The sequence below is a fragment of the Bombina bombina genome, chromosome 3 (genome assembly GCF_027579735.1).
Source record: "Bombina bombina isolate aBomBom1 chromosome 3, aBomBom1.pri, whole genome shotgun sequence".
In the NCBI taxonomy this organism is placed as follows: Eukaryota; Metazoa; Chordata; class Amphibia; order Anura; family Bombinatoridae; genus Bombina; species Bombina bombina.
Window position 1 is genome coordinate 862582500 of NC_069501.1, and position 21986 is coordinate 862604485.

General features: G+C 38.5%; 1 protein-coding gene across 1 annotated transcript in view; it reads left to right on the forward strand.

Annotated features, from left to right (window-relative positions):
* The window catches only part of UGGT2 (UDP-glucose glycoprotein glucosyltransferase 2), a 991813-nt gene that overhangs the window by 532854 nt on the left and 436973 nt on the right, over positions 1-21986 (forward strand). The window contains exon 16 of the mRNA XM_053707835.1: positions 17554-17685. Within this exon, the coding sequence (XP_053563810.1) occupies positions 17554-17685 (132 nt within the window). The remainder of the gene's footprint in view (positions 1-17553; positions 17686-21986) is intronic.

Sequence of the window (21986 nt, forward strand, 5' to 3'; positions counted from 1 at the left end):
CAACTTTCTAATTTACTTATATTGCATGTTTTTGGTCTTTTTGTATCTTTTGTTGAAAGGGATGTAAGCTCATAAGCATGCACGTGTCTGGCAGCACTAATTCCTGACACGTAGTGCTCCAGACACCTATCTAGGTACAGTATCTCTTCAACAAAGAATACCATAGAGACAAAACAATTTTGATAATAGAAGTGAATTGGTAAGTATTTTTTTATTGTATGCTCTTTCTGTATCACAAAATATTTTTTTGGGTTTCATATCCCTTTAACATTTTATTACATAATTCAGCTAGATATGTTTGTTATTTGTAATAGATCTTGTGGTATTCACTTTTGGCTGCAGTGCAGAATTGTTCTATACAACAATAAATATATGAGCGTTGCAAGCAGGACTGCCCTAGGCAACCTTATCTCTCTTTACTGGTCGCTTATCCTTCCCTATGATTTGCCTGTAACATTCTGACATGTTGGAGTGTTAATATTTGGGGAAAATATAAACTCTTATAGGGCCATAATACCCAAATGTTTAAACACTTGAAAGTGATGCAGCATAGCTGTAAAAAGCTGACTAGAAAATATCTCCTGAACATCTCTATGTAAAAAAGAAAGATATTTTACCTCAAAAGTTCCTCAGTAGCCACCTCCCATTGTAAAGGATTTCTAAGCAGCATTTTAGTGTGTCTGTCCTGGGACATCTGAAGGGATGAGCATCGTGCACTCTCATCTTATTTCACCAATCAGGTAAAGGAAGTTTACAATGAAAACTCATGAGAGTCAAGTCAAATCTCATGAGATCACAGTAAAAGTTCATGACCTCAGCACTGCTGATGCTGATTGGCTGCTGTTGATTTCTTCATTTTTTTTAATTTTTTTACCTGCAGCTGGGAGCAGTTGAGTATAACTTTTTACACAGAACTTACTCTGCTGAGCTGAGGAGATTGTGAGGTAAAATATCTTCCTTTTTTACATAGAGATGCTCAGGTGATATTTTCCTGTCAGCTTTTTACAGTTATACTGCATCAGTTTCAAGTGATTTAGCATATGAGTATTATGTCCCTTTAAATCTGGCAGAGCAATACATGTAAAGCTTTGACTTCTGATTGAGTAATGTGGATTATAGAGCCAATAAGCTGTCAATCTGCAAATAGCCAAATGCATTGATGTCACTGAAAAGTAGCCAGTAGCAACAAGTATTGTGGCAATTCAGTAAATTTTTTTTTGGGGGGGGAATAAAAAATTCATGTATTATTGCATCTTTTAAAAATATTATAATTATCTAATATAAATGCCAAGTAAACTGTGCTCACTGCAGGGGTTGTACACCCTTTATCAATATGTATAAAGAGAATTGCACTTAATGGCTGCCTAATTTGAAACATGCAAACCGTATTTCATTCCTCTGCCATTTTAAAATTAAATAAAGAGCTGTGTCATCTAATATTGTGGTTTATTTGCTAATTTACTAGTCCATGCCCCTAACATTTTTTTTCCAAGCCAGAATATAAAAATGTATAGAGGTATGAAGCAGATGATATCCAGTAAATTTGCAATAATTACAGTTTCCTTCTTAATATGAGGAAAGTCCACGGCTTCATTCCTTACTTGTGGGAAAATACAGAACCTGGCCACCAGCAGGAGGCAAAGACACCCCAGTCAAAAGGCTTAAATACCTCCCCCACTTCCCTCATACCCCAGTCATTCTTTGCCTTTTGTCACAGGAGGTTGGCAGAGAAGTGTCAGAAGATACAGAGTAGTTCCTTATGGAGGGTATGTACCCTTCGGAATGGGACTGGAGTTTTAAGTAGTCTTGTCAGCCTCTCAGTGAGAGCATTGCATTGACGAATGTTAGATTCTGGAGATGCAGGGAGAGTCTTTCTGCAAATCCATCCAGGCTTGTATTAACAGATGATATTCTGGTACAAGCACCATCCTTTTGTCTAGCGAAAAAATATTCGGAATCTCTTCTCTCTCTTCTTCGATCCCATGGATGCAAAATAAACTTAGAAAACAGTTCTCTTATTCCAAGCACCAGGGTAGAATTCCTGGGCACTATAATAGACTCACTAGTCATTAGGATATTTCTTTCAGAACAGAGACGCTGCAAGCTGGCTTCGGCATGTCTTGCTCTCTGGACCTCCTCAAGGCCCTCTGTGGCACATCTCCTATTACACATGCAGCTTCCCGTAGCACTCCTAATCCTCCATCTGGAGGGGCCCTTTTACCGCCAGACTTCACTGAACAGTAACAAACGGCAGTATCTGTGGCCTTCAGTGCTTTATCTCGCCCTGCTAAGCGCAAGTGAAAGGTCAAATATTGCCATCCTTCCCAGGGGTCATCTTATTGGATTTATCTGATACTAGATTATCCGTTGATGAGGACGCCTCTGATATTTCAGAGGATGCTCTTTCTGGGTTGGAATCTGCTGCCTCTGAGCCTCCAGCTGTGGAGGAACCAGACTTTAGATTTAGCATTGAGCATTCTACTAAAGTTTTGGCTACTTTAGAGGTTCTGGAGCCTACATTGCCTGAGGAACCTTCTATTCCTAAGTTAGATAAGGTCTAGGAGGACAGGGTTGTACCACAGACTTTTCCGGTTCCCGTAAAGATGGCAAACATTATTAAGAATGAGAGATATGATGTGACCGCACCACCCAATTATTAGAAGATATGCTCAGGCACGGGATGAAGTCCGGTCCCAGACTATATAATAATAAAAATCAAGAATCCCAGCCAATGAGTCTTAGAATAAAGAAGTTTTTATTCTTCAACAAAGGATATGTTCCAGTGTGATCTTTCACACTATGCAATCATAACAAACATAGGGGAAACGTCTGATGTAAGTTCATTCAGATCCACACATACCCCATCCACCAAACACATCCGTATCCAACAATCAGCACAAAATATAAAACGTAAAAATCAAGAAAAAACAATAATAGTACCAAAAGTGAAAACTTCACTATCACTCCGCTAAATCTGTAACTCTATGATATTGTATAGAACAAGAATGTCTCGTTATGTTGCGGGTACTCCTTGAACAAGAATGTCTCGTTATGTTGCAGGTACTCCAACTGTAACAGTGTGTGATCACTTGAAAACATAGGCAAATATCTTATTGCCAATATATGAGGACAGTCACAGGAAACACAACGTGTTACAGCAATTGTAATCCATGATAGGTAATTCCTACAGAAACCTCAGTGACATATCTTGTAGCTGTGTCAATGTTATGGTTCAAATGTCCCTCCAACCTGCCCTGCTTCTGGCCACATAACGTATAGTGGGGAGCTATGAACGTAACTTCGGCCCAAACACACACTCTCTTAAAACTTCACTCACGGTATCATATAATATAGCCCAACATTAGCTTCCGCAAAAGCTGCGAGTATCTCATACCCTCATGGCAGCTTATAGCCTTTGGCTTGTTCAAATCAGGAAAAATACATGGATAACAATGTTACCTCCTTCAGTGTATGTGCACTTTCTAGGTGATACCGTGAGACTCGGATCTCGCCGTGTATCTTCAGTGTGGTTATTAGGACCCTCCAATGTAGAATTATAGTCTCACCTCACAATTTCTGTGGCTCAGACAGCAGGATAGACAGGTCTCAGCGGTGGCGTCTGACCGTTCCGACGCGCGTTTCGGGACTCCGCCCCTTTCTCAAGGAATTTGCAGGTAATGGTGGGGAGGTGCAACTTAAACAGAATCGTATGTATCCCTATTGGCTAATTGCATGCACACCTCCACTCTGACATCACGCTATACACATACGAATTTGTTATCATTGCCTAGTTTGAAAACGAATGTATCTAAGACTCACAAATAGCTGCTAAGTATAACGGAGTGAACATTATGATTGTTGAAGAACCACAGTACTGCAAAAACCGCCATTCAGTGCCAAAGCGCGATATATTTAAAGACAAAACCTCTATATATAACCGAATATATACATAAAAGAAACAAACATAAAACGAATACTAAAATTTTGATAATTGCTCATAGTACCAATACAGAAACTCTCAATATCAATTCAAGATCAATTCTATGATATCTATCATGAGACACAATTTAATAAATGAACTCCCTGACACTGGTATTCTAAGCATAGAATACCAGTGTAAACTAAATTATATCTGCTGTCATAAGTGGCGACTCAGTAACGGGGATCCCTATACCGGATACCCTTTCTTCAAACAGATTCAAAAGTGGACTTATATAAAGTTTAAACCGGAATTGAACTGAAATATATCCCCCATACAGAAAGACGTCTCCCAGGGGTCTCAAAAGAACTCTTTCGTACCTAATTTAATGTTAATTCACGAAATCATATCTTATTTGACAAATGAGTCACACAGAGGTAATTCATCCATTTACAGTCAATAATATTTTTATGAGAAAATTAACAGATTTCCGGAATTGTTTAATCTTTAAATCCAAAAATGACAGTGTTTGAATCCACTTCTTCTTCTCCTTCACTGTCCATACTTAGAAGAAGAACACATTTTATTAATACCTACAAGGATGAGAGTAGAGAAACTCACCAATTAGAGAATGAAAGCATTATAGCTCAAATGAAATTTCCCCAAGAAATATCTCTATTCAAGCCTTTGGGGACCATGGTATCTAATTGTCTAATCCACTGTGCTTCTTTTCGAAATAATATTTTTTGTCTGTCCCCTCCTCTACGCAAAGGGGGGACCCCATCAATGACTTGAAACCGTAACTGACTCTTGTTGTGTGCCAATCGAGTAAAATGATGGGCCACATGTGCGTCTTCGTCATCCTTACCTATAGCTGCTTTATGTTGACGTATCCTATCACGGACAGTCTGGGTGGTCTCTCCTACATATGCCAGGCCACACGGGCACTTAATAACATATATGACATATTTGGAATTGCAGGAGAACCTGCCATTGATTGGAATCCTTTTACCCAAAAGTGGATGGGTAATGTGATCCCCTTGTAACATAGAATGACAAAGAGCACAATTCATACAAGAAAAGGAGCCTTTCTTAGCAATTGTAATGGGTTTTCTCATGGTACCCCAATCAGCACGTATAAGTTCATCTTTCAAGTTTCTATTTCTCCTAAAAGAAAATAATGGGGTCTCATTGAAAATCTTGCCCACGTGTATATCCTCTCTCAACAGGTGCCAGTGTTGTAGTATTACCCTTTTTAAGACTTTACTGTGTAATCCAAAATGGCTCACAAAGGGCACCGAAAAAATTTTAGGTTCACGAGTGGTTTTACTCAATAGGCTAGCCCTGTCAGTATTCAATACTTTATTCATATTCTCTTTCAGAATTTGCATTGGGTAACCTCTATCCAAAAAATTTTTGGACATTTCATCCAATCTCTGTAGGCAAATGACTGGATCATCCACAATCCTTTTATTTATTAAGAATGAATTGGAAAGACAGGGTTCGTCATTTTCCCCTTCTTCCTTTAATAAATTATTCCTGGTTCCGGACTCTCAATTGGAGTTGTGGGGTTCCATCCCCAAGGTGGATGGTGCTATCTCCATTCTGGCCAAACGCACTACTATCCCACTTGAGGATAGTTCGTCTTTTAAAGAGCCCATGGATAAGAAGATAGAAACGCTGTTAAGAAAGATGTTTCAACATACGGGATTTTTGTTTCAACTGGCAGCAGCTGTTGCACCGACCGTTACATCTGTGCATGCTGAGACAGTGGAATGGCAATCATTCAGATCTTTCTCAACAGATCTCTCTGGACAACCGGTCGAGAGAATCGCTCTCTTGGTGGCTCTGTTCAGATCACCTGTCCCGAGGGACATCCTTTCTTAGACCATCCTGGAAGATTGTGACTACATATGCGAGTCTCTCAGGAGGTGGAGCAGTTTGGGGAACCAAGAAGGCTCAGGGCATTTGCTCTCGGGAGTTGAGCTCTCTTCCGATCAACATTCTAGAACTTTGAGCAATTGAAGACTTGGCCCCGTCTGAGTTCGTCCCAGTTCATCAGATTACAATCAACAATATCACCTCGTAGGAGCTGGCTGGTATCTTCAGGTGTACCAGCTAAACCTCTCCACTGCTATAGAAGGTAATGAAGGTAATGCCTGATGAAACACCCCATGCTAGGTTGAGAAACGCGTTGCATGATTTTAGATTTTGCTTGCTATTGTTTTAAACTTATCAACATTTGTTTTAATAAACTGAACTTGTTTTATGAAAGCTTTGGTTCATTACCTTCTATAGCAGTTTTACACACTGCTTCTGACTATCCATTAGCACATATTGGGACAAAGATCCCCCTGCACTATCTACTCTGCACCTGGAGAGGTTTAGCTGGTACACCTGAAGATACCAGCCAGCTCCTACTAGTACATAAGTGTACTTGGGCCAATTGTGAGTACCCATTTGGCTTTTTTTCTTTGATTTCACATTTATGGATATATTGATGCACACATGAAGCGCCCCTCTTTTTCTTAATTATTATCTATACAGCTCTAGCTTTGTCTATGAGGAGGAGAGCAGCCTAACTAATTGCTTCATTGTGAGATCATCTGGTTCTACTGAAAGGGTTAGCTGGTACACCCTAAGACTCCAACCTGCACCTACCAGTACATAAGTGTACTATAGTCGCATGTGAGTACCCACTTGGCTTATTTGATTTAAATCACTATTTAGCATATTGATATGCACATGAGGCACCCCTCTTGTTCTCTTTATCTTTTAACAATATCACCTCGGTGGCTTACATCAACCATCAGGGAGGAACGAGGAGCTCCCTAGCTATGAGGGAAGTATCTCAGATTCTGGAGTGGGTGGAGGCCTACATCTGTTCGCTGTCAGCGATCCACATTCCGGGTGTGGACAACTGGGAAGCAAATTTTCTCAACAGACAATCCTTTCATTGGGGGAAGTCTCTCTACATCCCGAGGTGTTTGCAGAGATATGCAACAGGTGGGGGACTCCGGAGATAGATCTCATGGCGCCCCGTCTCAATACAAAGCTACCCAGGTATGGGTCGAGATCCAGAGATCCTCAGGCGGAGCTAATAGATGCATTAGTGGTGCCTTGGAGGTTCAGTCTAGTATACCTTTTTCCGCCATTACCTCTCCTTCCTCAAGTAGTGGCCCGCATACTGATTGCTCCATCGTGGTCGCGAAGGATGTGGTTTGCGGATCTAGTGGGGATATCGTCGTCTCCTCCATGGAAGTTACCTTGTTGCAGGGATCTGCTGGAACAAGGTCCTTTTGTTCATCAAAATCTAGATTCTCTGAGGTTGACTGCGTGGAGATTGGATGCTTAGTCCTAGCCAAGAGAGGTTTCTCTGAGAGAGTTATTGATACTTTCATTCAAGCTCGTAAGCAAGTTATTCGTCGCATCTATCATTAGGTATGTTGGACCTACTTATTCTGGTGTGAAGAGCGGGGATTCCACTGGCATAAGGTCAGAGCTTCCAGGATTCTTTCCTTCCTCCAGGATGGTCTGGAGAAGGGCCTTTCTGCTAGCTCCCTTAAGGGACATATTTCGACTCTGTCTGTTTTACTGCACAAGAGGCTTGCGGAGCTTCCAGATGTTCAGTCTTTTGTTCAGGCTCTGACTCGAATCAGGCCTGTGTTTAGATCTAGCGCTCCTCCTTGGAGTTTAAATCTTGTTCTTAAGGTTTTGCAGAGGGCTCCGTTTGAGCCTATGCATGTAGTTGACATTAAATTACTGTCTTGGAAGGTTCTTTTCCTTCTGGCTATTGCTTCGGCACGCAGCCTCTCTGAAATGGCGGCCTTGCAATGTGAGTCTCCTTACCTAGAATTTTATGCTAATAAGGCTGTTCTTCGTACTGGGTTAGGTTTTCTCCCTAAGGTCAGATCACAAAATCAATCAGGAGATTGTGGTTCCTTCCTTGTGTCCTAATCCTTTGAAGGAATGGTTACTTTATAATTCGGATGTGGTTCGGGCCTTGAAGTTTTATCTTCAGGCTACGAAGGAGCTAAGACAGACTTCTTCTTTGTTATCTATTCTGGGAAGCGTAAGGGGCAGAAGGCCTCGTCCACTTCCTTATCTTTTTGGTTGAGGAGCATTATTTGCTTAGCTTATGAAACAGCAGGACATAAGCCTCCTCAAAGGATTAAGGCTCATTCAACTAGAACAGTGTCTTCTTCTTGGGCCCTCAAGAATGAGGTCTCTATGGATCAGATTTGTAGGGCGGCTACCTGGTCCTCCTTACATACCTTTTCTAAATTTTACAAATTTTACGTGTTTGCTTTGGCTGAAGCAGCTTTTGGGAGAAATGTTTTGCAGGCTGTGGTGCCCTCAGAATAGGGTCCTCCTTCTTTTTGCCCTCCCGTTCAATCAGTGTCCTCTGGAGCTTGGGTATATGTTTCCCACAAGTAAGGAATGAAGCCGTGGACTCTCCTCATATTAAGAAGGAAAGCATAAATCATTTCCTTTCCTTCTGTATGAGGAGAGTCCACGCCCCCCGCCCATATTCTCCGAAGGGCGGACCTAAATTTAGTTTTGTTGTTCTTCTGGCACCATTTATACCCTGATATTTCTCCTACTTTTCCTTTTTCCCTTGGCAGAATGACTGGTATATGAGGGAAGTGGGGGAGGTATTTAAGCCTTTGGCTGGGGTGTCTTTGCCTCCTCCTGGTGGCCAGGTTCTTTATTTTCCCACAAGTAAGGATTGAAGCCGTGGACTCTCCTCATACAGAAGAAAGGAAATGATCTGGTTAGCATAATTTATGTTTTATAGCTAATAATCTATTTAAGACTCATTTCTCATTAATGCAGTATTATTGGGTTGATGACTAGATTTAATATTTGCTGTTTTTTTATACCGGTATTTATATATTGTACTATAGCACTTATGCCTAAACATTCATTTGAAAGTGAACCATCGGTCATTTAATTTCAGATATTTAATTGAAGGAATAGTCCTGTATGTACCTTTTACTGTTGTAAATTACCTTTTTATGCTGCTCTTATAATATCTGTTCCTCATGTAAGATAGATCAGTGTTTCTCAACCACGGTCCTCAAGTACCCCCAACAGCTCAGGCTGTTATTTCACATGTGCTCTTGTTCAACTATAATGAAAACTTGGCCTGTTGGGGGTACTTGAGGACTGTGGTTGAGAAACACTGACATAGATGAATGCCAGTGGCTTTTACTAATAATAACTATTTGATTATAAATGAATTAAATAGTGGCATGGTTTAATGTCCCCAGCATGGAAACATCTAAACTCTGCTCTTACACAGCAGGGTTAGTCATTTATCCTGTGAGAGTAGCATACAAGTGTTGTTTTTCTTTCTTCAGAAGGTGATAGTCCGTGAGTCATCATATATGTGCAATTCCCCTCCTGACCACTGGGAAGAGGCAAAATATAATCCAACATAGTAAAGCTTTAAATCTCTCTTACATCCCATAAATCCTCAGACCTTTTTCTTTTGCACAGGCACAATAAGGGTTAACCATGTTAGCCTTCCTGTTATAATCCTTTCCTCTTCCTAGGCTGCTATAATCTCTCAGTGTGTGTGGGGAGTAGCACTCATGACCGGTGGAAGTGGTGAGTTACGCTGATCATCGGCTTTTCTAATTGTGGTATAAATTGTATTTAAACTTTTGTTAGCTGTGCTATTTATGTAGTGTTTACTGTCTTTTACAGTTGTCTCTGTGTTTATTTCACAGGACTAAGTTTATGTTACTATTTCCTTAATGTTACTATAGAGGAACCTAGTGTAGCTCAGGCCTCTGGTCTGTCAGCTGTTCCTCTAGATGGGACAACTGACACTTTAACCCCTTCTAGTTTGTGTTTGCTTTGTAAGGATTTACACGTTTGTCCCTGCTCACCTATGTACCTTATGTGCTGAATTTGTTTCTAAATATAAACAGGTTTTTGCAGAATTACCTTCTTTTCAGAGTGTTCATGTGTTTTTTGTTTGTTTTGTCTTATTCACTCTGCTAATATTCACTCTGCTATTTATGAAGTGTTGGCTGTTATGTTTCCTGCTGTTAAGCGTAGTTGCATGGAAGCATTGAAAAGCAATCCTTTTTTGGCTTTTAGCTCATCAGGGCTTCCTTTAGGAACGGCCCATCTAAGTTGCCCATTGCTCATAAGGGTGTTTATGAGCTTCTCCCACATCTTTCTGCTTGTCCAGTTAGCTGTTTTCTTGTATGACAGTTTAGCAGTGCACGTTTAATATTTTTCAGTTAGCTATTTCAAATTTCACATGCACAAATCAATATTGGAGAATAATATAAACATCATAGGTAGGCGGAGCTTTGTGGCCATTTTCGGCTCCTAACAATGAATATTTAAGTGTTTCATATACTAACAAGCTTATAGATGTGGGACCAGTTGCAGGAGGCTTCTCTGTTATGTAACAATAAGTAATCAAAATTATGTATTGGGTTTAGACTGATACATTTTTAAGGCAGCTTCTAAACAGCCTTCTTCTTTTCTCTTGCCTGATTCAGTTTCTGAGCTAATTTTTAAAGAATGGCAGAAACCCGGTATTCCTTTTGTTCTCTTTGCCAAGTTTAAATTGATGTTCTTTCTCTTTCCTTCTAACAAAGATATTTGGGAAACTATTCCTAAGGAGGATGTAGCCATTTTCATTCTTGCCATGCGTAATACTGTTCATTTGGAGCATAGTTTCTCTTTTAAGGATCCCTTTGTAAGGACAGTCAAGTTCCAACTGATGTTTATATACTCAGGTATTCCCCTTTTAAGGGATGATTACCTTGTTTTCCAGCTGAATATATGTCAGGTTTGTTTTGAAGTGAGACAGAGAATACTTAAAGGGATATGAAACCCAAACATTTTTCTTTTATGATTTAGATAGAACATACATTTTTAAACAACTTTTCAATGTTTTTCTTTTATCTAATTTGCTTTATTCTCTTGGTATCCTTTGTTTAAAAGCATATCTAGATAGGCTCAGAGGCTGGACGCTAGCTTCTGATTGGTCTCTGCACATATATGCCTCTTGTGATTGGCTCACCGATATATTCAGAGAGTTTCCAGTAGTGCATTGCTTCAAGAAAGGATACCAAGAGAATAAAGCAAAAGTGATAATAGAAGTAAATTAGAAAAATGTTTCCAATTGCATGTTCTATCTAAATCATAAAAGAAAACGTTTTGGTTTCATGTCCCTTTAAGGTTATGCTGTGACAGTATGGCTAACCCAGTGATAGCATAAGCAAGGGTAACTAAACTGACCTAGTATAGCCAAGGTGAGTGTCCTAAAACAATGAAATTAAATAGATAATACACAGACGTGGCAAAGTAATAAATTTGAGTACCTGCTTGTTTGGGACCACACACAAGAGGAGGATTTCAGCACAGCAATCTCCACAGGGTTGTTGTTTAGGAGGAGAAATAGGAGGCTCACAGTCGGCAATTGAGTACATGAGTCTGTAAGAAATTTAGAAGTTGGGTGCGGTTACCGTAGGTATCGATCAGCTGGGATTGCTCTGGGCCGTAGCTTATGATGTCAGTGGAGTGACTGTAAGACCTGACAGGCAGAGTAATGCGGCCAAGACAGGAGTTGAATGCACTGCTTCCCTAGTAAGTTACAGAGTAGCACAGGACAGCAGCACAAAGGAAAGGATTCCTTAGGAGTAAGCAAAAGGAAGTTTAATGTAAGTAGATCAAACGATCTTAGAGCTAAAAGGTTAATAGTTATCTAGTGACAGTAGCAGAGCTACTACTTCAATAAACCAGCAAAGACTGGTCAGAGGAGGAACCTTTTATACAACCGAAAGAGGGCTGATGGCTTAAAGGAACAGTGGTTCCTTACACCCTTGGATAGAACACTTGAGGGTTTTCATATACAATCCTTTCAGCTTGCAGGTTTTTGATGTGACAACCTTTTAGAATTTGTTTCTGGAGAAACTTTTCTGGATGAGCTTCACAATCTCATAAATCTCCTGATATAGCTAGTATCTGTATTTGGGATGCAGTGGTGGAAATTATTTACATTAATGCTAAACATACTGCTTTTTTTTTTTTTAGCTAGACAAGCTTTATGGCTTAAAGCTTGGGTCTGTTAATATGGTTTTTGAACAGATTTCTTTCTATCAGGGTAAATAACCTCTTTTTGGAACAGGACTGACTGCTATTATTGTTACTGTCATGCAGGATTTAGGAGCTTTTCTGCCCCCAAATTAAAAAAAAATGTTAAGCTTAGATCCACAGGTTGATTTTGTTTTTTTTCAGCAATTTATGGATCAGAAAGCTTGTTCTTTCTCTGAAGTATGCATGAAGGTGCTGCCCCCATTCCACCCCAGTTTCAGGAGCCTTGGGACACATCTGTTCAGGATCCCTGGGTGGTAAGAAAATCACTTCCCTGGGGTGTTAAATAAGCATTTGGTCAAAGCCTCCTGGATTAAGATTTTTCCTTTCTTGAGTGTCTCGAGATCCTTGGTTCATGCTTTTTGGCTCATGTAAGAGATCTTGAATCAATGGGAGTTATTACTCCAGTTCCAGCTTCAGAATTAAACCAAGCATTTTATTTAAATCTCGTACCAATAAATAGGGTATTTTTCAAAATCCTAATTACCACTTTCAAGATAGAGAACATTTGTACTTCTTTTAGTCAGTTTATGTCTACCAAAGATTTAAAAGATGTTTCTTGCATTATACAGTAGGCAGAGGCTCACGATTGGCTTCTCTCTGCCTTAACATTCCAGGAGTGGACAACTGGGATGCAGATTTTCTGAGCAGACAGACCTTTCATCCCGGGGAGTGGGCTCTCCATCAGGAGGTGTTCACTAGGATATCCCTCAGGTGGGGAGTTCCAGAGTTGGATCTAATGGAGTATCACCAGAACGCTAAGCTTCCAAGGTACGGTTCAAGGTCAAGAGATCATCAGGCCGCCCTGATAGATGCTCTGGTAGTTCCTTGGGATTTCGGTCTAGCATACCTGTTTCCTCCTTTTGCTCTCCTTCCATGAGTCATTGCTTGTATCAAGCAGGAGAGAGCGTCTGTAATTCTAATAGCTCCTGCGTGGCCTTGCAGGATCTGGTTTGAGGACCTGGTGAAGATGTCATCTCTTTCACCTTGGAGGTTACCTCTGAGGAAGGACCTTCTAATACAGGGTCCTTTCCTCCATCCAAATCTAGTTTCTCTGAAGCTGACTGCATGGAGATTGAACGCTTAGTTTTGGCTAAGCGTGGGTTTTCTGAGTCTGTCATTGATACCATGCTTCAGTCTCGCAAACCAGTTATTATTTACCATAAGATATGGTGCAGATACGTATATTGGTGTAATTCAAAGAGTTTCTCTTGGAGCAGGGTCAGGATTTCTAGGATTTTGTCTGATCTCCAGGAGGATCTGGAAAAGGGCTTGTCAGTCAGTTCTCTGAAGGGTCAGATTTCTGCGCTGTCTATTCTTTTACACAAACGTCTGGCAGACCTGCCAGATGTTCAATCTTTTTTTCAGACCCTGGTCAGAATCAGACCTGTATTTAAACCTGTTGCTCCTCCTTGGAGCTTAAACCTTGTTCTCAAAGTTTTGCAGCAGGCTCCGTTTGAGCCAATGCATTCTGTAGATATTAAGTTATTATCTTGGAAGGTTTTGTTTCTTGTTGCTATTTCGTCTGCTCGTAGAGTTTCTGAACTTTCGACTCTACAGTGTAATTTCCCCTTAGTTTATCTTTCATGCGGATAAGGCAGTCCTTCGTACTAAATTAGGTTTTCTTCCTAAGGTCGTTTCGAATCAAAACATTAATCAGGAAATCGTTGTATCTTTTCTTTGTCCTAATCCTTCTTCTAATAAGGAATGTCTTTTGCATAACTTGGATGTTGTGCGTGCTCTAAAATTTTACCTACAGGCTACTAAAGATTTTCGTCAGTCTTCTGCCCGGTTTGTTTGTTTCTCTGGAAAGCGTAAATGTCAGAAGGCCACTTCTACTTCTCTTTCCCTCTGGTTGAGACGTATGATTCATTTTGCTTATGAAACTTCTGGTCAGCAACCTCCTGAGAGAATTACGGCTCACTCCACTAGAGCTGTCTCCACTTCTTGGGCTTTCAAAAATGAAGCTTCTGTGGAACAGATTTGCAAGGTGGCAACATGGTCTTCTCTGCATACTTTTTCAAATTCTACAAATTTGATACTTTTGCCTTGGCTGAGGCCTCTTTTTGGGAGAAAGGTTCTTCAAGCGGTGGTGCCTTCTGTTTAGGTCTGCCTGTCTTGTTCTCCCTCCCTGTTCATTCTGTGTCCTCTAGCTTGGGTATTGGTTCCCACTAGTAATTGGAATGATGTTGTGGACTCTCCATGTCTTAGGAAAGAAAACAAAATTTATGCTTACCTGATAAATTTCTTTTTTTCCGGAATGGAGAGTCCACGACCCCACCCTTAATTAAGACAGTATTTTTTGTTAAACCTCAGGCACCTCTACACCTTTGTGTCATCTTCTTTTTCCATATTCCTTCGGCCGATTGACTGGGGGTTATGGGTAAGGGAAGTGACACTTAACAGCTCTGCTAGGTGCTCTTTGCCTCCTCCTGCTGGCCAGGAGTGAATATCCCACTAGTAATTGGAATGACGTCGTGGACTCTCCATGGAAAGAATGAAATTTACCAGGTAAGCATAAATTTTGTTTTTGCTTTGTGTGCTCTCAAAGGTTACCACTAGAATTATTTAACAATTCATAGAGTTCTTGCATTTCTGCAGGAGGATTTGGATAAGGATTTGTCAGGCAGTTCTCTGAGGGGTCAGATTTCAAAACTACTGGTATTGTTCCATAAGAGACTTGCTAAAGTTCCAGATTTTCAGAACTTTGTTTAGGCTCTGCTGATTGGAATTATCTGTTTAGTTTCTGCTTCTTGGAATCTTAATCTGGTTTTTGAGGGTTCTTCAAACTCCCTTTTTTATGGATATGCATGGTTTAGACCTTCAGTTTTTATCCTGGAATGTTCTTTTTCTTCTAGCTATTCTGCCAGAAGGGGTTCTGGGTTGTCAGCTCTGTCTTGCAAACTTAATTTTTCTAAATTTTCATCAGGATAAGGCTGTTCATCGAACTAGCTATTCCTTTCTACCTAAGGTGGTATCAATGGATACTTTTAATCGGGAAATTGTGGTACTTTCTTTTTGTCCAGCCCTAAGAACTCCAGGGAGCAACTTCTTCACAATCTGGATGTTGTAAGAGCTCACAAATATTATCTGAAAGCCACAAAATTGTTGTTAATTTTTCTGTGCTTTGCAAAGGACAGATTTGCAAGGTAGCTACTTGGTCTTGTTCACTCTTTTTCATTTTGATATGTATGCTTTTTCTGAGGCTGCTTTTGCCATGAAAGTACCTGCTGTCACTTTTTGTCCTTTCCTGTTTCATGGTGACTTCACTGCTTATGTATTGATACCTAACTAAGGATTGTCTATAAAACAACTGGGGCTGCCATGTTGTAACTGCTGTGGCTAGGGACAGTTATAAACAGGTCACTAGAGTGTGCAGCCAGTGGCTCTGTGGAATATAACAGTGTTCTGAACTTACATTTCTAACGGGAACCAATTTCAGAATGGAATTACAGGAAAAGGCAGGCAAAATAAACACACACACACACACATATATATATATATATATATATATATATATATATATATATATATATATATATATATATATATATGATTTATCATGTTATATTACCATCTCAAAGTGTTTAATGTCCCTTTAAAGGGATAGTATAGTCAAAATTCAACTTTCATAATTCTGATAGAGCAATTTTAAGCATTTTTTTATTTACTCCTATTATCAATTTTTCTTCGATCTCTTGGTATCTTTATTTTAAAAAGCTGGAATGTAAACTTAGAAGCCAGCCCATTTTTGGTTCAGCACCTGAGTAGCGCTTGCTGATTGGTGTCTAAATGTAACCATCCAATCAGTAAGTGCTACCCAGGTACTGAACCAAAAATGGGCCGGCTTCTAAGCTACATTCCAGCCTTTTTAAATAAAGATACCAAGAGAACGAAGAAAAATTAATAATAGGAGAAAATTAGAAGGTTGCTTAAAATTGTATGCTCTATCTGAATCATGAAAGTTTAATTTTGACTATACTATCCCTTTAAAGCTCTGGTTTGTTGGGTATAATTTGAATATTTTGCCTCCTCCTAGTGGTTAGGAATGGAATTCCTACATGTGATGGCTCATAAGCATATTTTTTTTTCATTGAACTGGTATTCTTTCAACTGTAGCCAATTACACACACACACACACACTACATATATATATATCTGTCAGAGTTACATTAAGTTACATGATAGAATATGTAACTTAAAACAAAAAAAAATTCTGTTAATAAATTTGCTTTGTTGATAATAATAAAGAACAAGAGGGGCGCCTCATGTGTGCATCAGTATATCCATATACAGTATGTGAAATCAAAGATAAAAAGCCAAATGGGTACTCACAAATATTGATAAGTTTAAAACAATAGCAAGCAAAATTTAATTTTGCATGATTTTAAATTTTGCTTGCTATTGTTTTAAACTTATCAATATTTGTTTTAATAAACTGAACTTGTTTTATGCAAGCTTTGGATCATTACCTTTTATAGTAGTTTTACACACTACTTCTGACTATCCATCAGCACATATTGTGACAAAGATCCCCCTGCACTATCTACTCTGCACCTGGAGAGGTTCAGCTGGTACACCTGAAGATACCAGCCAGCTCCTACTAGTACATAGGTGTACTTGGGCCAATTGTGAGTACCCATTTGGCTTTTTTTTCTTTGATTTCACATATATGGATATACTGATGCACACATGAGGCGCCCCTCTTGTTCTTTATTATTACCTATACAGCTCTGGCTTTGTCTATGAGGAGGAGAGCAGCCTAACTAATTGCTTCATTGTGTGATCATCTGGTTCTACTGAAAGGGTTAGCTGGTACACCCTAAGACTCCAGCCTGCACCTACCAGTACATAAGTGTACTATAGTTGCATGTGAGTACCCACTTGGCTTACTTGATTTACATCACTATATAGCATATTGATATGCACATGAGGCGCCCCTCTTGTTCTCTTTATCTTTTAAATTTGCTTTGTTAACTTAGTATCCTTTGTTGAAAAGCATACCTAGATAGGCTTTGTTGAACAGTAGGCCCGGGAGCAGCAATGCACTACTGGACGGTAGCTGAACACATCTTGTAAGCCAATGACAAGAGGTGTATATATGAATAGCAACCAATCACCAACTAACCCCCAGCAGTGCATTGCTGCTCCTTAACCTGCATAGGTATGCTCTTAAACAAATGATACCTAGAGAATAAAGCAAAATTGATAATAGAATGAGAAGGTGGTTAAAATTGTTCTTAATGACGAAAGTTTAATTTTTAATTCACCGTCGCTTTTAACGTTTCCTTTTTTTGGGGGGGATCTTGTGAATCAATATTGGACTTATTTGAATTATTTTGTGTTATTGGCTACTAATGTTTTCTAATTTTTTATTTTACTATTTGTATCATACAGGTAAACAGCATCAGTGATAATCTATTACCTTAAATAATGGGATATTAATATTAAATATATTTTCCACAGATGTTATGGAGGCTGTTTCATGCAATACTTACCTGTTTTTTCAGATGTACAATAAAGTAGACGATGGTGAAATGCTTACGGTGGATATTGTGAAGTCTGTCCTGAAAAAAGAATTCCCCCAGGCTGATGTTAATCATGTTCTAGGTTTACACTCTGAATACAGCCTCAAGCTGAAGGTATGATCTATATATTTAGAGAAAGATGCAATTAAATATTAATTTGTGTTTATAAAGTGTTTTTATCACAAGTGTGCATTAGAAGATTTCAAAGATTGTATTTCAAGGCTTAGTAAACACTTTGAGATTGTAGCATAAAATGCTTAATTTGGCATGGTAAAACAACTTCCCTATGTATTCTTACATTATTTATTTTGCCCCTTTTCCTTTCTTTATCTAGAGTCTGGGACTATGAATAGGTAGGTCATTTGCAGTTTATTCACACAGAGAGAGAGAAAAAACATATATAGTATAAAGCACTCAGCACTAGCCGGACTTCAGTCAGCTGTGAAAAAAGAAAATCAATGCATACATCAACATTGTGTAGCAGTGTGTGTGCCTACGTTCATAATGACTGATCATAAATAAAGGGTGCAATATTATCACTCAGTCCATGAGAGTAAAAAGAAACTGATAACACGGAGGTCAAGCTATATACAATGGTACCATAAGTTTATGTCTTGAGCGTGTCGAAGCTGACAACCACAGTGAACAGTCAAAGTACGCCCTAATAGATGGATAGTACGCTCCCACCAGGACAAAGAACCAATGGGGCAACGGGGCTCAGTGTCAGCCCATCTTGACGAAAGAAAGCCTAATAAGTTAATCTATTGAGTGGAGGTGTGTAACACTGACCAATGCGACTGCAGCAAATCAAAACCGACCATGTAGATGATTTCCGCCTCACATCAGAAAAACAAAGACCAAATAGATCAGTGTGTAATGCTCGATAACCACTCACATGGTGTGTCATAAAGAGCTAGAGAGGAGGGAGCCCCGAATGGGCGTATCACATTGTGATTAATAGAGTCCAATAGGATCCAGTTAAAGAATCACACCCACACCACGAGGAAGGGCCAGATCACCCAATCACGTTGTCACAAAGAAAGAACCATCGGAGTGTATTGAGACCCAAAAAAAAATCTCAATAATGTGAATAAAACATCAATAATGTGAAAAAGAAGAATAATAATTGGAAAAATGGATAATAAAACATCCATAATGGGAAAAAGAATAATAGAAGCCACAAAAAAGAAATTAATGTGATGATCTAGCCCACATAAGTGTGTTTATATTGGTCACCAATATGATCTTTGTTCACAGTAATTTCCTCACATTTTTATTAGTTGTATTAATTTTGTATTAGTTGTATTGTGTTTAATATGTCGTTGTAATGTCTGGGTCATCACATTTAATTTATTTTTGTTGCTTCTATTATTCTTTTTCTCATTATTGATGTTTTATTATTCCTTTTTCTCATTATTATTATTCTTTTTCACAATATTGATGTCTTATTCACATTATTGAGACTTTTTTCAAATGATGAAGGTCCCTTTCATTGTGAGGCTGCTTGGTTAGTGAGAAAAAATATGAAGAAGAAGCGGACAGAAATGGGGCACTCACCAAAAAGGCAGCATAGAGGGCTACACAGTGTAGGTAAATATAGTTAAAACTTAACGTTTAATAATAAATGAAATAAAAGGAAACTACCACTGTAGTAATATATAAAACTTGGATTATAAACACACAACTAAACAAAAAGCTGACATATCCACAGTAAGCACAATTATCCAGTACTTGCAAAACAGCCAATCAAATCGTAGAGACTTGGGCAGAAATATACCAAACACGGTTCACGGATTGCACAAAGTCTATCTATAAAGGGAGGATTGACCTCCAAAACACAATACTCTATCTAGTGCAATACTGGACCGGTATAAGTCCATCCAAGTCAGATAACAACAATTAAATAATGAAAGGCATAGTGTCTATAGTAGTGTCATAATAAGTGGATAATGCAGCTATAATGGCGCCTGATGCGCATTTTGCCTGATTAGGCTTTCTCAAAGGCTAACAGGAATGATTGTAGCCTCACAGCTTATGTATAGTATGATAGCCAATCATAAGCTCAAAATTCCCTCACACCCTAGAGTGAGCCAATCGGAAAGATCCTCCTATCATTAGATAGTACGTTGTCACATGATCAAGGAGCAGGATGACGTAGATGTGGGGGGAGTGGTTTCACTCCGTATACAGAAAAGAACCATCTAATGTAATACAGTGATAGTAAATATTTAGTACCAAAACTACGCATCAAGGCACATGTAGAAGGATAAAGAAACAGATCATCCAGTTGTACTATTAGCAAAAACTAAAGATCAAAACGATGAGCTGATGGTTATATACAGTCCATAATAAAACAAACTATCAAACGTCGTAAACATAAATGATTAACATTATCTTTATTATGATAATGACTCATAGTATAGTAAAGCTTGACTTAAATAAATATAAGGACCGTGTTGGTAACTGTTACACTGTTTGTAGCAAAGGGACATATTAAAATGTATAAACATTGTATATCATATATGTTCGTATCTGTACACAATCATGTTTACTATGAAGTAAAATAGACATATGCAATCAGAAACGTATTGAGCCAATCGCAACATCAAAAATCCCTCACACCCTTGTGTGAGCCAATCAGGAAATCCTCCTGTAATTTGATAGTAAACTATCACATGATCACAAGGTAAACTGACGATAATGCAGGGGGATGTTTTCACTTCGTTAACTTGTTATATAGGATCATTCGATGCGACAATATCAAAGTATGGTGATATTAAATACAAGCATATGAGTCAGGGTACAGAGAGACCGGAATAATTCATGATACACATATTGATACTAAGTATATATGGTCCATAGCAGAAAAAGCTGTCAATCATTATAAAGGTCAGATCATACAATATGCTTATGAATGACTTAATAATAACCTTCTATATATAAGCAGCCAATTAAAATAATCTTAAACATGAATACAATAATTGCTACAGTGTTTATGGCCGACGGTTCATACCGTTTCAGCATCAATTAAATATATATGTCTGTATATGAACATTATATACTTGAGATGTTCAAATATACCATCCAGATATTATAACAATGTTAGACCATATTGAATGTCACAAGGAATATAAAAAGTGAAAAACGATGGTAAAGGGACATATTAAAATGTATAAACATTGTATATCATATATGTTCGTATCTGTACACAATCATGTTTACTATGAAGTAAAATAGACATATGTAATCAGAAATGTATTGAACCAATCGCAACATCAAAAATCCCTCACACCCTTGTGTGAGCCAATCAGGAAATCCTCCTGGAATTTGATAGTAAGCTATCACATGATCACAAAGTAAACTGACGATAATGCAGGGTGATGTTATCACTTTGTTAACTTGTTATATAGGATCGTTTGATGTGGCAATATCCAAGTATGGTAATATTAAATACAAGCATATGAGTCAGGGTACAGAGAGACCGGAATAAATCATAATACACGTATTAATACTAAGTATATATGGTCCATAGCAGAAAGAGCTATCAATCATTAAAAGTCAGATCATACAATATGCTTACGAATGACTCAATAATAACCTTCTATATATAAGCAGCCAATCAAAATAATCTCAAACATGAATACAATAATTGCTACAATGTTTATGGTCGACGGTTCATACCGTTTCAGCAGCAATTAAATATATATGTCTGTATATGAACATTTTATACTTGAGATGTTCAAATATACAATCCAGATATTATAACAATGTTAGACCATATTGAATGTCACAAGGGATATAAACAGTGAAAAACGATGGTAAGGGGTTAGATCAATATGTATATGCAGAATTAAAAAACAATAGTAATAAAAAATCAATCAAAAATAGATTGTAATGACTGTTTCCATAGCCATTAGAGTAGGATACTTATGCTGATGTAATACCACACACAGATTAAATTTAGGTAATATAAGGGGAATATCATTCACAGTATAATATTGGTATCTACTGGCATGATATCGATTGTAAGGATGTTAAGCTGTTAAGAATGGCATACATTATAGAAATGAACCGTATCAATCTTGTTCATTCAAGTCATTTGGTGCTAAGGTGTTGAGCCAAAAGATCCATCTGTATTCAGCCTGCAATAGCATAGTTTCTACATTACCCCCTCTAATGCCAGGTTAAATTACCTGTACAACAGATACTTTCAAATATGGTTTGGTTCCATGTCTTTTCAAATAATGCCTTGCCACTGGCGTAAGGTTTCTATTTTTTTCTTTGTCATTAACACAATTTTTGATGTTATTAATATCTTCACCTAGTCTAGTGCGTAATTCACGTGTTGTGATTCCTATGTACCTTTTTCCACATACACATAGAAAGCAGTATACAACATTTTTTGTTCTACAGTT